Source organism: Diaporthe amygdali (assembly GCF_026229845.1).
Source record: "Diaporthe amygdali strain CAA958 chromosome Unknown NODE_29_length_634662_cov_65_424859, whole genome shotgun sequence".
NCBI classification, from domain to species: domain Eukaryota; kingdom Fungi; phylum Ascomycota; class Sordariomycetes; order Diaporthales; family Diaporthaceae; genus Diaporthe; species Diaporthe amygdali.
The window spans coordinates 170,832-185,512 of NW_026517049.1; the positions used below are offsets into that span (position 1 = coordinate 170,832).

At 54.1% G+C, this 14,681-nt stretch overlaps 4 protein-coding genes across 4 annotated transcripts; 1 reads left to right on the plus strand and 3 right to left on the minus strand.

Annotated features, from left to right (window-relative positions):
• Window positions 1-1,966: 1,966 nt before the first annotated feature.
• On the plus strand, window positions 1,967-5,297 carry J7T55_004326 (HET and ankyrin domain protein; the record flags this gene model as incomplete). The annotated part of the gene is made up of 6 exons (XM_053131967.1): window positions 1,967-2,684; window positions 2,735-2,761; window positions 2,837-3,121; window positions 3,244-3,558; window positions 3,653-3,680; window positions 3,914-5,297. The coding sequence occupies 6 exons, from the start codon at window positions 1,967-1,969 to the stop codon at window positions 5,295-5,297; spliced, it is 2,757 nt and encodes a 918-aa protein (XP_052989939.1).
• Window positions 5,298-5,809: 512 nt separating this feature from the next.
• J7T55_004327 (uncharacterized protein) lies at window positions 5,810-8,228 on the minus strand (the record flags this gene model as incomplete). The annotated part of the gene is made up of 3 exons (XM_053131968.1): window positions 5,810-6,617; window positions 6,676-7,897; window positions 8,120-8,228. The coding sequence occupies 3 exons, from the start codon at window positions 8,226-8,228 to the stop codon at window positions 5,810-5,812; spliced, it is 2,139 nt and encodes a 712-aa protein (XP_052989940.1).
• Window positions 8,229-9,599: 1,371 nt separating this feature from the next.
• On the minus strand, window positions 9,600-11,876 carry J7T55_004328 (uncharacterized protein; the record flags this gene model as incomplete). The annotated part of the gene is made up of 2 exons (XM_053131969.1): window positions 9,600-11,377; window positions 11,432-11,876. The coding sequence occupies 2 exons, from the start codon at window positions 11,874-11,876 to the stop codon at window positions 9,600-9,602; spliced, it is 2,223 nt and encodes a 740-aa protein (XP_052989941.1).
• A 1,304-nt stretch (window positions 11,877-13,180) lies between these two features.
• Window positions 13,181-14,278, minus strand: J7T55_004329 (uncharacterized protein; the record flags this gene model as incomplete). Its single annotated transcript, XM_053131970.1, has 1 exon — window positions 13,181-14,278. One exon carries the CDS (start codon window positions 14,276-14,278, stop codon window positions 13,181-13,183), a length of 1,098 nt encoding a protein of 365 aa, XP_052989942.1.
• Between the last annotated feature and the right edge of the window lie 403 nt (window positions 14,279-14,681).

A 14,681-nucleotide genomic window follows, 5' to 3' on the forward strand; every position in this document is an offset into this window, starting at 1 on the left:
ACATTGGGTTCTGTGGTCACACTGTGGTCACAGTCCTGGGTAAGTCAGGGGACATGGACATAAATAAACGACAGAGTAGAGTAGATCCATCTGGAAATCGGACTTCATATCAGGCCCTTAGACCCGGGCCAAGGAACTCTGAGAGGCTGGCGCGTTGAATCTCTTATCATTATGAAGCTAAAGTAGTTGCTGTCTGTGACTGGCGACCACTCAAGCCGAGGGCTTAGTGCAAGGTTGCCCTCCGACCCTATGCCCGGCTTGCAGGACGTTCTCGGCAAGACTCCCTTATCTCTTGGCACTTTTTAAGATTACAGTGCCTGTTCTTGTGACGGTTTGCAGATATGAGCGCTATTTCAAGATTTTTGCAGAGCAAGTTATGACTTTCGTTGATGACACCGGCTAGATGTCCTAGATAACGGGCACCTCCGACATAAGTCCGACTCAATCTCTAACGCAGGTCCAAGAACGCCGGCTGCTGATAATGTAACCATCGAGCCGTAGCGTTACCATGCTGTTGGGAACAAGTAGATCTCAAACAGGATAAGGCTGCATCTTGCCTTTGCTTTGACAGCTGGGCCTATGACCTAGCTGAAAGCAGTTTCATCGAAACCACTTCTGCCAATTTGGAACTGTCCCTCTCTTCCCCCACTCTTCGAGGTGGGTCATTTTTACACGTGGTGAAGATAGGAACATAATATGAATCACAAGGTTTCTGTGAACTAACCCAGCATAGTTATACATCAAATAGAAAGATGCCCTCGCTTGGTCTGTTGGCAGTCAATAAAAAATAATTTGGGTTGTTGGAAAGGCGCTTGCTGACACTACGCAACATCCCATCTCCAACAGTTTGTAAGTTGACGCTCAAATCAAATGCCGACAAATAGTTCTTGATGATACACCTCATATGTGCTAGCCCTCCAATACAAACAAATCTCTCGGTCAGTGGTGGCATTTTACCCAAAAATGTAGGAGCCACCTTGAGCGGGATTTGGATCACCCGCCGCCCTAAATGAAGGATGAAGGGCAGCAGAGATCAGCCAATTGCCAAATTGAACAATAATGGGCACACATCTGGGTATAGTCACGTCCGCAATCGGGGCACTGGCAGCGGAGAATGACAATGAAAATGTGCGCGATGCAAACCTCCTCCTGAACTTGTGTCCGCAAGGCTCCGGCATCCCAGTCCAAAACCTCAATGTTTTCTGTTCCGAAAACATCCTCGTCAATTTGAGAAATGCCTTGATGCAAGTTTCCCGCCAGTAAATGACGCACATAGCTGTTTGGTTTCGTCCTCTTATATCGATTCACCACTGGCATAGATCTTGATACAATGACTAGATGAGTGGATTTTCATACATTGCTCGGAATGCCAGCGACAAGCTTTTATGGAGCATTACAACACTCAACTCGTGAAAGAAGTAGCTGACTGATGGATGTCACAAACAAAAGATTAATCGAAGTCGTTAATATCACGGAGCCTTGCTTGCCAGTGTGTCCGGAGCCGGCGCTACGAGCGATGCGAGGTCAAGCCACATCTGGCAACCTGCTCGTGGCGTCCCAGAAGTGCACTTTGCACACTTCAGCTTACAACGGGACCGGTGAAGTCAGCAGAGACTGATATCATTGGTCAGAAACGCGCGTCACCTGCAGGTCCTGGTTGCCTCTTTCATCTCGGTGTTCAGGAGAACCAATGGACTGCTGTTGAGGACGCCTTATTTCTGCAGGTGCAGCACCTCTCATATATTGTTCAGAGCACAGTTGTGGTCTGTAGGCAAATCACCAGGCTCTCCGAGCCTTCCTACGAGACTTTTGATGTCACTCCTAAAGCAGTTTCCGTTTTCTTTTTCATTCATACTAACTTTGTCCTGTATTTCTTTGCTTCATTCTCGCCAGTGATATCTGGACTCGAAGCCAAAATTACACTATACCAACATTTTCTCACCACGCAGCCTAAGACTCCTTCACGATGTCTGATGGCGACACTCGCCCTTGGGTGGCTTCGGTTCCCACTCGCCTTGGCCAGACAGCATTTCCCGAGAAGAGCAAGTTTCAACGACACGGATCTTCGTCAAAGGGAGATGCTTATAATTCAGGATCATTACGCCGATTTGTGAGACGGCTGCGGAGGAAAGGAGACAAGATCGTCCTGCCTGACTCACCCTTACACCACGAAAAGCAGAAACTTGATTACGTAGTTCGTATTCAACCGACTCCATCTGAGATCGACGCGATGGACTACGACCCTCTGGTCATGATGGATTGTGAAACGCCGACGGATATTGAGCACGAGCAGAAGCAACTCCACATGCCAGTAGATGGCAAGGAGTGTCCTTCGAGGACCACGCTGATTAAGGTATTGAATAACTTTTTGTCACGAAGAAAGGCCTCAAAGAAGATGCGGGAGATATCGGAAGAGGATGGAAAGAGGATTCTGTCTTGGATGGCAGCACACCATGATGCGGACCCATATCTACATAGTGCCAAGCTTGAGGAGGAATCAACGATGTCCACATACCTCCGACATTGTAGCGACGCATCAACTTTGATAGCTGAAGAGTCTCATTTGGGTTCTGAAGTTGAAAGGCGATATGCACCGTGTGGACCGCAATATCATGACTTCACGCGTCAATACCATGATTTCACGCGTTACGAGATGGAGAACAATTTTCTCGCCGAGCTAATGGGTGTGTATCCACGTTGATGATTGCACTGAACTCCGCTGAGCATTTTATAGATACATCACCTCGCGTCGAGCTGCCGGGTGAGTTTTCTTTCTGCAATATTCTGCTATTTTGTACTAAACAATTAACAGACACCTCATCTCCGGTCTTAACAGACACCTCATCTCCAGCCTTAACAGACACCTCATCTCCGGCCTTGGCATCATCAGATGTTTCAGTGGCGACACCAAGTGTGTGGGCTGGCTCAACATTAGGGGACAGGAGTGAAACTTCCAGCTCCGGTATGACTAGCCAATATGGGTCCGTCACGTCAGCGCAAAAATGCAACAGTGTGGACAGCACAAATACGTCTAAGGTCTACGAACATCGCAACAAAATTTCTCCATCAAGAGAAGTCCTCGCGTCTGACGAGAACCATTCCACGTGTGACGGGAGCCCAGGTAAGAACGAACATTTTCTTGGTGCACCGGAGCGCTTACCTGCGCAATCTTTAAAGCCGGTGAAGTATCATATTTCAATACAGATTTTAAGTCATCATGAGCAGGACACAATATGAGGGCAGCGGTGCCGAAACCGCCCCCGATCATGGTGGAGCACGAGCTGACGGCGGAAAACAAGGCTGTTACCGCCCCGTCGATAGTGTCTACTGACAAAATGCTCGCCGAGGAGAGTTACAATTTGGTCGCTGTAATCTTGAAGCGTGATCAAGTACCAGGTTCGAAGAGACCGAGCATGTTTCCAAGTGATGAATCGCCGCAAGAACTATGGCGGGTCGAAGCAGCCACAGAACGAGTGGATCGACGCAAAGGAAAGATTTCTGAAAGGGACCTCAGACTGATTGACACCAAGAGCTGTGCTGAGAATACTATTATTGAGGGTGAGAGATTACAGTGCTCATTGAGCCCTCGCTCATACACGACAGGCAACGATGTCCTGCCATGTTTGACTCCGGTGGACACGTCAGATTCCAGCCCTGATCTTCCGTCACAAGAAGTCCGCGTGAGCTCTGAGGGCTCCTCGGAAACCAGCTCTGTTTGGCTGTCTGAATATTCGGATGACACTCCGAGACTAAGAGACAGTCACCCATTCCTGGAGCTTAAAGAATCTGCCCTTCAACGTCTCCTTGAGACTTTTGCTACATGTACCTGCCATAGATGCCACGCCATCGATGGAAACCGAACGCGTGATGGCAGTCGAACTTCGAGGAGCCTATCAAATAATTCTGATGGTAGCGGCTTATCGAAGAAGCAGGCAGGAAAGTCTTCGACCTCGGGAACCGGAAATGGCGACGGCAAGGCTTCATCAGAACCAAGGCCACTGGGGCCACCAACCAAGCGGCGACGAACCGATGAACGCAAAATCAGCTTTGCCTGCCCGTACTCAAAGAAGGATCCAATGAGACATCGCGATTGCTACAAATACACGCTGACAAGAATCCGCGATGTGAAGCAACATTTGACGAGGTGCCACCGCAGGCCCTTATACTGTCCTCGATGCTTCGAAATATTCGAGACAGAGGACTCCCGGGACGATCATATTATAGCCTGTGGTATCGCCTCACCCTCTACCACCAGACCAGATGGTATTACCGAAGCTCAGAGGCAGCAACTATCCAAGAAATCCACACCCAACTCGCCGTTTGAGGACCAATGGTTTGCGATATGGAATATTTTGTTTCCGGGCTCACCGCCGCCGAAGTCGCCTTACGTTGATAATGACCTTCTTCAGGGTATCACTCACTACCAAGATTTTGTCACGACCAGCGGGCCCCACATCCTTTCGGAATTCCTAAGTCAGAGAGGTGCCATGATTACTTGGAGCATGCCCAACGAGGAGCGAGATCTGGCTGCCTTGCAACAGACCATACTGGAAGAGGGACTGCGGGCGGTCTTTGCCCAATGGGCCAGCAACAACGGTATAGCTCGAGCAGCTTCCACGGCCACTTCGTTGAGCTCAAGTAGTGCACACACAGGAGCATCAACGCCGCCCACCTCGGCCTCCGTGAACTCGACTAACGTAGCCTTGCCGCCCCAAGGTCACAGTACACTGCGCTACGGGGACCCCATAATTTCGAACAATTATGCGCCGCCCGAAGCTCATACGAGAGAGCCCAATCAGATATTTGAAATGCATTGCCCAGCTGCTGCTCGGTCAGCGCACCCGCAGGGTCAGGAGTTTGTGCCCAACACAATAGCTCAGCCAACTTTGAGCAAGGTACCTCGACATGGAATCAGTCAGAATACGCTAGATGGGCCATCGTCTAGACGGAGGACCATCGACCGCGGTATTGACTACTCGATGCTAGGACAGCAATTCAGTGACAACTTTCTCCCAGATTCGCGGGCTCACCAAGGCGAGCCGTCTTTGCCCAGCATGGCAACGGAAGTTGGACAGGAGCCCCCCATAGACGTTCCGCACTCACTCTTGAACGAGGGACCACTTGCAACGTTCGATTACGAGCCGGAGAGAGCGCACATACCTTTTGAAGACGACGGCGACGGTTTTATGGGAGTATCACTCGCCGGGTCTGTTGCCCCCGGGCTACCAGAATTGGATTTTGGGACAGGACTTGGGCAGATTGACCATAATATGGGTTCATGGATGAATACCCCGTAGCAAGATATCCGACGCCACTATTGTTTTCATGCTCGGGCTTTCAGTGATTCGAGATGATTATCTATCCAACTTTCTCCGCACAACGCAGGACACACGGGACTACTAATGTTTATAGTAAGCCATGACCCATTGCTGAACAACTTCAAACAATGCGTACGCCAGTAGCATCCAACTTGCATTGTGGGAGGTAACGAAGGCATTCTAGATCCATGCGATCCATGCGATGAGAGGAATCAACACAAGTACAGTACTCACTCAGCCCTATCTTTGGTCACCAATCACGAATGCTGAAACCAGTACGACCCCGGCTCGCACTCGTTCTTTGGATCCTGGCAGACATAGCAGACGTAACAATACATTACAATTGCCAATACGTAGCGTTCGTTGCTCATTCAACATTAATCAATACACATTTCTTCCACGCATACTCGAGCACGCCACCCCGGCCGTATTCAGCAGTGCCGCAGTCACCGCGCCGTGACGACGTCGTAGAAACCAGAAAGCGCCCGCACCTAGCCAGCACGCTGCACAAACTCGACGCTCTCGACGAACTCGGCGTCGTCGTCCTCGTTCTCCGTCTCGCCCTCCGCGCCCTCCACCCCGTCGTCACTGATCACATCCTCATCCTCCTCATCCTCCTCGATGGCCCAGTCGCGGAACCCCTGGCCCCGGATCCAGCTGATGCCCTTGCGCCAGCTGTCCTCCCTGACGGCGCGGGCGTCCCGCTCGTACACGACGCCCGTGAGCATGACCGCCAGCACGAACACCCACACGTCGCCGGCCTTCATGGCCTTCCACCAGCGCCGCTTGACGCCGACCTTCCACAGGCTGTCGACGCTGACGCGCGCCGAGTACAGGAACACGCCGCGGCCGTGCCGGCGCTCGACCCACGCCCAGAACCCGGCCAGGAACCCGCCGAGGAAGAAGCGCTGCGTCGCGAGGAAGGACCGCGGCAGCCACGTCTGGAAGAAGCAGATGGAGGCCCAGGCCGAGGAGATGGAGCCCGTGACGAAAGCGCTCATGCGCAGGGCGTTTATCACGAGCTTGTTAAGCGTCGTGAAGGGGAAGTTGTAAAGGGCCTTGTACCGCGGCACCAAGAAGGCGGAGTAGACGAGCAGGAAGAAGCGTGTCAGGGGCGGGAAGGACCGCAGCCAGAAGGTAAGGAATGTGCGGCTGCATGACGGGTCTTGCGGGTGCAAGGTCGCGCAGCTAAGTGCTGTGATAAGAGGGTGTGCTGGGGCCGAGAGAGGAGCAACGCTCGTGAGGGATGGCGGAAGGGTGTCTTCCTTGTTTGGGAAGAGAGTTGGTGAGACATAGGGCCTATGTAAAAGGTTAGCTTTGTAACCCTATCACATCGATCAGAAGAAGTTTGACTTACGGCCAATTGAGCCGAGCCATCTGAGCCATACTGTCGACCACCTCCCGCGTGCTCGGCCACTTCAAGCCCGCAGGATAGTCCTTGGGTCGCGGGTGCAGGTATGCCGACGAGTTCTTCATAATGAAGTCGCCGTAGGCCGTAGGAAAGCAGTCCTGGTCAAAGACAAAGGAGTGCAGAAGCTGGCCAAATGCGAAAGGCTGAAGCAACCAGCTGCCGAACCACCACGGTCTCTTCTTCATCCGACCATTCTTTTCTCTTCCCCACACCAATCCTCCATCTTCGGCAAAATTCCAACTAAATTCTAGCGCCCGAAACATAGCGTAGATAGCGATAGTAACACGAAGCTGTTCGGCCGGATACACACCCAGGGCCAAGCCAGCCAGGGACGCGCCAATAGCAGGCGCGTACGGCGACGTCAGCGTATTCGCAGTCCTAGGGTTCCTCTTCCGGAACGGCTCCGCAGAGTCGTCGAGGATGTGCAGCCGCAACCTGGTGAAGAAGCGGAACAGAAGCCTATACAGCAGCAGGATGCTGCTCAGCGACAGCGACAGGCGGAAGACGGGCGACTTGTGCAGCGGCTGCTTCTTCAGCTTCGGGTCCTGCTTCTGGCCCATAAACCTCGTCGCGATCACGCCCCAAGCCTTCAGAGCAACAGCCGTGGTGGCAAATATTCGGACGGAGTGCCGCACGGCGCGCGCGTTGTAGTCGTCCGCGCCCAGGATGGCGCCAGCTCCAGCGTTCGCCCCTGCGCTCGTGCTCCCCACATCTGCGACGCTCATGTCTATGGAAGCTGTACTGTCCTCTGCTTTCGCCTTGCCCTTCTTGGAGCTGCTTTTGCCTCCCGCATCGCCGTTCATGATACGGTTGACGGTCTCGACCGTTGGCACGCGCTTCTTGAGCTGTCGTGACTTTGACAAGACATATCGATGGAGGAGGGCATATTCGCGTGCCGAGATGGTGTACCGCAGGGTATTGCGGAGGACTGGGTCGGTAGTGGCCTTGGCCGAGAGAGAGGGTGTACCTGCTTGAGATGCGGCGCCACCTTGGGCTCTGCCGCCGGATGAGGAGGCCATGGACCTGTCTGATTTGGGAGATGTTGGGGAGCGGGTGGTCCTTGAGGCGTAGATGGAGGAGCGGAAGTCCTTGAAGCTGGACGAGACAGTCAGCTTGGGACTGCCAGGCTTGGTGGTGGTCGTCGGAATGTAGTATTGCTGAATGATGGCTGTGTTAGAGGCGGTGCCTGTGCTGTCTTGCTTCTTTTCCCCTCCCTTTTTTCCTTCATTTCCCCAGTGGCCGAGCAGGAGCTTGTCGCGATGGTATGTGCAATGGACATTCAGATCAGAAAGAATTGCTTACACTCGGTGCTCCTTCGGAATGCGATGGTCGCCGCCAGAGACGGCGTGTATAAACAGAAATAGACTCGAGGGAGGACGCGTTTATCTACAACAGGTGGGGTCGAGTTCAGACGGCGTCTTGTCGCGAGGACGGGAATATCCCGACAGTCCGGCCAGGCCGTGGAAGGAAGGGGTCGTGTGGTGTGATGATCTGTACATAGACTCGGTAAGGTGCTGGGCAGTGGGTGTGGACTAGTACTGTGGTAGGCAAGCCGTTTGTTTCCCTCACCAAGGCCCAAGGTTGCAAGGTTGGACTGGGGAGGACTGGATTGGATTTACACGTGCCTCGGCTCTTCATGTGGTCAAGCAGCCGGCGCTACTCGGTAGACTAGTCGCGGACCTCAGCAGGCGCGTTCGTTCCACGGGTCGTTTCGTTCAGGCCCCCCCAGTCCCGCCCTAGGAGCTCCCCCTTGCAAGCTCCACAGAGCTGGCCCTCGACCCAATGGGAACAGGCAGCCTGGGCAGTCCTCAAAGTGGTTGCAGGGTCCCTCCCCCATGTTCATCCCCACACTCACTTCACAACGCATAATTCTTAAATCTTGGGACCCCGACGCGATTTTCGACATCATTTCGGGCGAGGAGATCAATACGGCCACACGAGCGTGATCATTCACGGGTTCCCACACGGACGAGGCAGATCACGAGCATTGGCAAGATCTTGTCGTCGATCTGTTGCGTGTCTATTACTAGTTCTTAGTACTGGCACAGTACCTGAACAGCACGCGTACCGTTTTGCTGTGGCCTCTTCTGTTTTGTTGTATTCAGGGGCGCGGCTCTGCTTTATTGTGCTTCCTTCACATAGCTCGACAACGTTGGCGCAACCTTGCTAGTCTGATCGACAATGGACAACACAAACTGTTACACAAATAATACAAATGTTGCTCTGCCTCTCAGAAAACTAAGGCTGAAACTATCTGGTATCTCCTATTAACGACAAATGCCGAGTCCTCGGATTCCGCCCCGAGGATAGCATTCAGCCAGCCGTGCTTCAGCAAAGACCACACTGCTCAGCCGGTCTCGCCATGGCTACGCAGCAGCCCAAGCATCTGCCACTGTCAAGATGCTGCTACTCCTGAATCTGTTTGTATGTATGCCTGCTTATGGTGCCAGCATGGCACCGGACGCCTCGCCCGGGACGGGAAAGGTACTGTTGATTAAAACCCAAACAACAACACATAGTCCTAGCTTGTGCCAGTGACTCCTCCTCCACCTTCGTGTTCGCGCCCCAAGCCCGAATTCAATACAACACTGTACTCCAACACCCGTCGCAATGCTTTTGTTTTTGTGCCGTGCCCATTTTCTTTTTCCATCAACCCTGAAACCAAGACAGCGGCCGCACCCGCCGAATCTGTCGAGAAACGCTTTTAAGACGCCGTGCAAAACCAAGCCTCGCTGTCACTCCTCCTCCATCCATCCATTCCGTGCAGTTTCGTCCACCCGTGCGCTTCATATCGTCAAGTTCGTGCGCAGATGTTCCAAGGCCGGCGACGTAGGCTCAACTTCAGGCCATAACCGTCGCGACAGTTGGTACTACCTGCTGTCTCCAAAGGGCTCCCACACCCGCTCAATGATGGGCGCATCTCCATTCAGCACAAAACGTTCCCTCCAGCAGACGCTGTTCCACACTCCCTCAAGCAGCTGCGGTTCCTGGCTCCGAAGGGCTGCACCGGGGTCCGGGCCTTCGTGGCGACCAGCCATGAAGTCCGAGACGAAACGCAGGCGGCGGTTCTCACGTGCGGCAATCACATGTGGGAGAGCTCGCCGTCGGTCTTGCGCTGTCTGCCACCCCGAAACCCCACCAATACTGTTGCTCTCAAGCAGGAACTTCACCATCTCGAAGGGGAGGTTCAGCAAAATTCGAGAGAGCGCTGCCGCGTGCTCGAAAGGCTCCTGGTGCGACACAACCTGGCCATAGCTGTCCTCATCAGGTTCGAGGTCTCCGAACCTGGGCATGGATTTTCGTGAAGATATTTGTGGCGGAACACGAATGTTGTTCGCCATCTCTGGCCCCTTTGTCTCTCGAGCGGATGAGGTCGGTGGAAGACGAGTGTACCGTGGATCATCAACCATGGTGTCCAGGGTAAAGTTGTTGGGGAAGTGAGTGATGATGAACATCATGATTCTCTCCACCAGCTCGTTCACGTAGATACCGTGCCTGTACTGGAACTGTGGGAAGAGGCGTCCCTGGGGAACGTCCATCCTGTTCAAGACTATGGCCGAATCACGCAGCGCGAACTCGACTCCCTTCTCAACCGTGTCCCAGCTCAGCAGCTTCGATGCCTCCCCCATGGCATTGATGGAGATATGAGGTATCTCTAGCAATGCACCGGCCGCAGCGTAGCCTAGCACGAAGTGGAATTGTTCGATCTCCGAATTATCCGGCGCGATCTTTCCCATAGGGACGTAACGAAAGCCATACACGTGCTTGATTGCTCTCCACATGGAATCAGCCCGCAGGTAAGGATCATCCGAGGAAATACGGATCTCATGAAGTCCACGACGAAGAGCTTCCTGCTGTTCTGCTTGTTTCTGCATGAGGTTGGCAAGTATAGGGCTCATTGATAGAATGAGCTTGTGGCCTGGCAATCGCAACGGGGCGTTGAGTTGCCCGGGGTGTTGCGAGTTGACGGATGTCAAGCGTTCAGGCAAGACCAGGCAGATATCGCAGTCGGCGAAAGCGGGACTGGCAAACATAGTGTTGATTCGGTCCGTGAACATCATGGCATCGACAACTTCCGGGCCTTCGGCATTGAACTGCGGTTGGTTGTTTGGTGGATGAGGAACTCTAGCGATACCAGGAGGAGGCCTAGGGCGCGTGAAGTCCATTCCATTGTGGCCATTCATGAAGGGAACGATTGTGCCATTCTCATCTGCCGTACGTGAGGACTGAGAATCGTGGAAGCTGTGTGGAGTCATAGGGCCATGGTTCATGGGAAGCTGTACAAGACCATCATTCGGCGCGGCTGGAAGCATTGGTCGGCCGAACGCATCTATTCCAGGCACCGGCATTTGTTCACGCGCCATGGTCACCGGAGGAGCGAAAGCACCTCCAGAAACGGGGGCGGGCGAGGGCGTGTTGGATCCCGGGAACCCACCAAAGACCAGACTGCCATTACTGGGGTGGTGTTGGTGCATGGCTCGGTGTGTGAAGTTCATCTGCGGCAAGCGGATGGGCTCGGGAACGGGACCGCGAAAGTGGGCAGGATGGGTTTCGCCTGGCGGGAAGGGCGGAGGCACGCCGTTGTACGGGGCTGGCGACATGGATGGAGGAGGAAAAGATACCGATGAGGTGGCGCTCGGTACAGTTTCTGGTAAGAAGAGTGAGTAAGAGCTTGATCTACACATCGGCCGCCTGTTCGTACCTGGGGGCGTCACTTCTCCGGTAGCTAGTGGAGACACAACGGCGCCTTGTGTAGCAGAGCCAGCTGATACTGGCTTGGGTTCCTGGTGGTCGAGGACAGTCTCATGGTTCGCCACGCCGCTCCCCTTCTCTTCGACTGCTTGCGCAGGCAGATTGTCAAGGGTCTGGTTCTGTTCGTTCGAGTTGACGTTCCCCTGGTCGTGCTGGCTTAGGGACTTCTCTTTGGTTGGGCTCGGTACCGGGTCTTCGCTGCTTGTTCGCAGAGGGGAGGGCAGCTGCGTAGAGGCAGTTGGTTTCTTGGGCCGACGCTGAAGGTAAGGCAGGGGAATAGCAGGCTCGACGCGTTTGCGAAGGACGGGCTGCGAGGCAGAGCCTTTCCTGGCGATGACGGGTTTGGCGAGGGTGGAAGCAGGCCGCGCGGGTATTGGAGCATTTGTCGACGCCATGGTCGAACGGAAGGACCGATGGATGGTTGAATGGATGTCTGAGACAAGGTGGACTACTGACGTAGAGGGGGCTGCAGGGCCTGATTAGAAACCCGTCGGCAGAGGGGTGCGACGACGACGGGGTTCAGAGGCAGGGAATCAGGCCCTGACGGGTAGATGCTGAGGTGGGGGAAAGGAATGGCGGCGGGACTGATCAAGGCCCATGAGCAACCAGGTCGGTCAGGCTGGGTGGGAGAAGAGGCAGGTCGACGTAGATAGAAAGCGTCGATGTAGTAGCTGGGGTTGTCCGTCACCGGAGTCAGCGCGACACTGGACGACTCACTCCGAGGGCAAAAATGCGGTCGGTCGGAGGGGGAGGGGCAGCGAAGGAAGAAAGTCGTCGGGAAATAAGTGGGCGGGCAGCCTGACAACAAGTTAAAAAAAAGATGAGAGGGCGAGATTGGCGACGGACGATCAGCTCCCTGTACTGGACGAATAAATGCTGACTGCCTGTTCCTGTCTGTCTGGAGTTTCAGCTGTTCCTCGAGGAGAGAAGTAAGAGGTAGGTCAGGGCAATAACAGCAGCGTCAGAGGCAGAAGCAGCAGAAGCAGCAGCCTTGCGTCGCCTTGCCTTGCCGTGGACCTTGGGACTTGGGACTTGGGCCTGGTCATGCATGCAGTGGGCAGTGGGCAGTGGGCAGTGGGCAGTGGGAGCTGTCCGAGCTGGATTTTTCTGCCCTCCCCGCAACCAGCAAGAAAAATTGTCGAACTCACGAAGTCCGACACGCCACCAAAGACCGGGAAGCAGGGAAGCTGCAACTTGCAGGGGTCGGCCTGGCCTGGCTGGCTTCTGGCCCACTTATGTAAGCCACAGCGGTCTTAGTGCCCGAGAATGTATCCAGGTATCTCTTTCTTGCCAGTGGGAGGCACGAGAGGGCAATCTCTGTCAACACTACCGCATCCTCCCCTTTTGATGGTCACACAGCTGTTGAAGTGGACGGTAACGGCAAATTCACCACACCAAACCCTATGCCCTTCAAAGCACTATCAAGATTGCCAAATTCATTTTCAAAAGGCGAACGCCACAAGGCTGGCAGCAGCATCTTCAATTTGGATGCGGTTGTGCAGCTTCGAAGTCATAGCTGCAAACGGTTGTTGAAGAACTACCACGACGAAATGCCCCCTTGAGGCTCGCTTCTGCCAGAGACAAGGCAGCTTCCTGCCCACAGTGCGTTCAATTCGTTTGCCAAATACATAGGTCATTGAAGATCATTGAGCGTTAACCAAATAGCAAATTGCTGCTTACTATGCCTCCATCCGGCGCCTCACGTCAGAACCAGCCCGTCTCCTGAGCCCAGCTCAACAAAATCATAATCCAGGTCCTGCTCACCCTCAGCGTCCTGCGCCTTTGCTTTCTCGGTTTCAACAGCGTCTCGAAGGGAATATGTCGTCCGCTGCAGCAGCCACGAGATGAAGCCGCCTCCTCTCTTCGCCTCGTCGTGCGTCGCTACCCAGTACTTCGCACCGCTTGCTCGCACTGCCTGGATGCCATTGAGCGCCCCCAGGTTCAGCTGTGCCGTCATCCATATCCGGATATCGTGTAGGCCATGCAGCAAGGCGAGAGTCTTGATGCCCGCCCCCCTGACGCAATCAAGATCAGGCCCTTTGATCCCGTGAGGCGAGTATATCACCGCTTCTGACTGTTGTTGTGGCGCTGTGTCCTTTGAGCGTGTTGCTCTACGGTTAGGACTGTATCCCAGATCGAAGGCTATTATCACCGCTGAGTGATAATACAGTGCGTTCCCTTGTGTGATCACACGGCCAATCCCCAGCCACGGCGGCAGTATCCCTGTCTGATCTACCAAGATGTCCTGCCAATTTGGCGTCGAGGACGAGAAGCCAGGCGTGGTGATGACGGTGTCGAAATGATTCCAAGAGCGTATAAGGTCTGCTGCCTTTTCCGTGGCTACTACCGGCACGCTCTTGGGCAGCTCCGTCAGTGTCGCCTGATGGCAGTGGTCCGTGAATTCATGTGATATAGCCACACAGTCGATCTTGGTGCCGGTGATCGCTTGCCCATCTTCCAACTCGGCTAAGACCCCATCAAGCTCCTGTATTGTCTGCACAGTAGGCTCGATGACGTGCCACTGGGTTGAGAACCACGAGGCGACGTCGCTCTGCGGACCCTGCAGCCACGGGTCGATCAGGATGTTGAAGCGCGAGCGCCGAGCTGTCTTCTTTGGTTTGGACTTTGAACTTGGAGACGCGCCTGCAGATGCTGGAACTGGAAGCTGCAGCAACCACGTTGTGTCGGCGTTCAGATGCGCGAGGACAGGGCGTGGGGATGCCAATGCCGTCTTCCAGGCGGTACGTTCCTTGAGGCTAACAACACCTAGCCTGGATGAGTCTGCGCCAATGGCCATTCTATTACACGTGAGAAACTGGAGCTTTCACAGATTGTTCTGCAATGCGGCGTATTCCTGGAATATGACAGTATACAATAGACTGTATGGGAAGAAGTGAAGTCGGTTCCCCGACAATCATCTCTCGACATCTTGGTGAGGCCGCACCTTTGGACGACGTCACAGCGGGCTTCCCTATGAAGCTTAGCGGTAGCTGTTCCGTCTTTCAGGGGTGTCGATGCAGCAGGGGTAGCCCCGCATGACATGGCCTAAATGCTCATAACGGCAGAACGGCAGAACGGCTACCGTGAGCTCATGGTCTCTGGTCGTTGTCATACAGCAAATTGTTGGATCGCAAAGGGGACATAGCACGGAAGTTGAGGTACAAATAACTAAAACCCCATAATAGGCTGGCATGAATCGA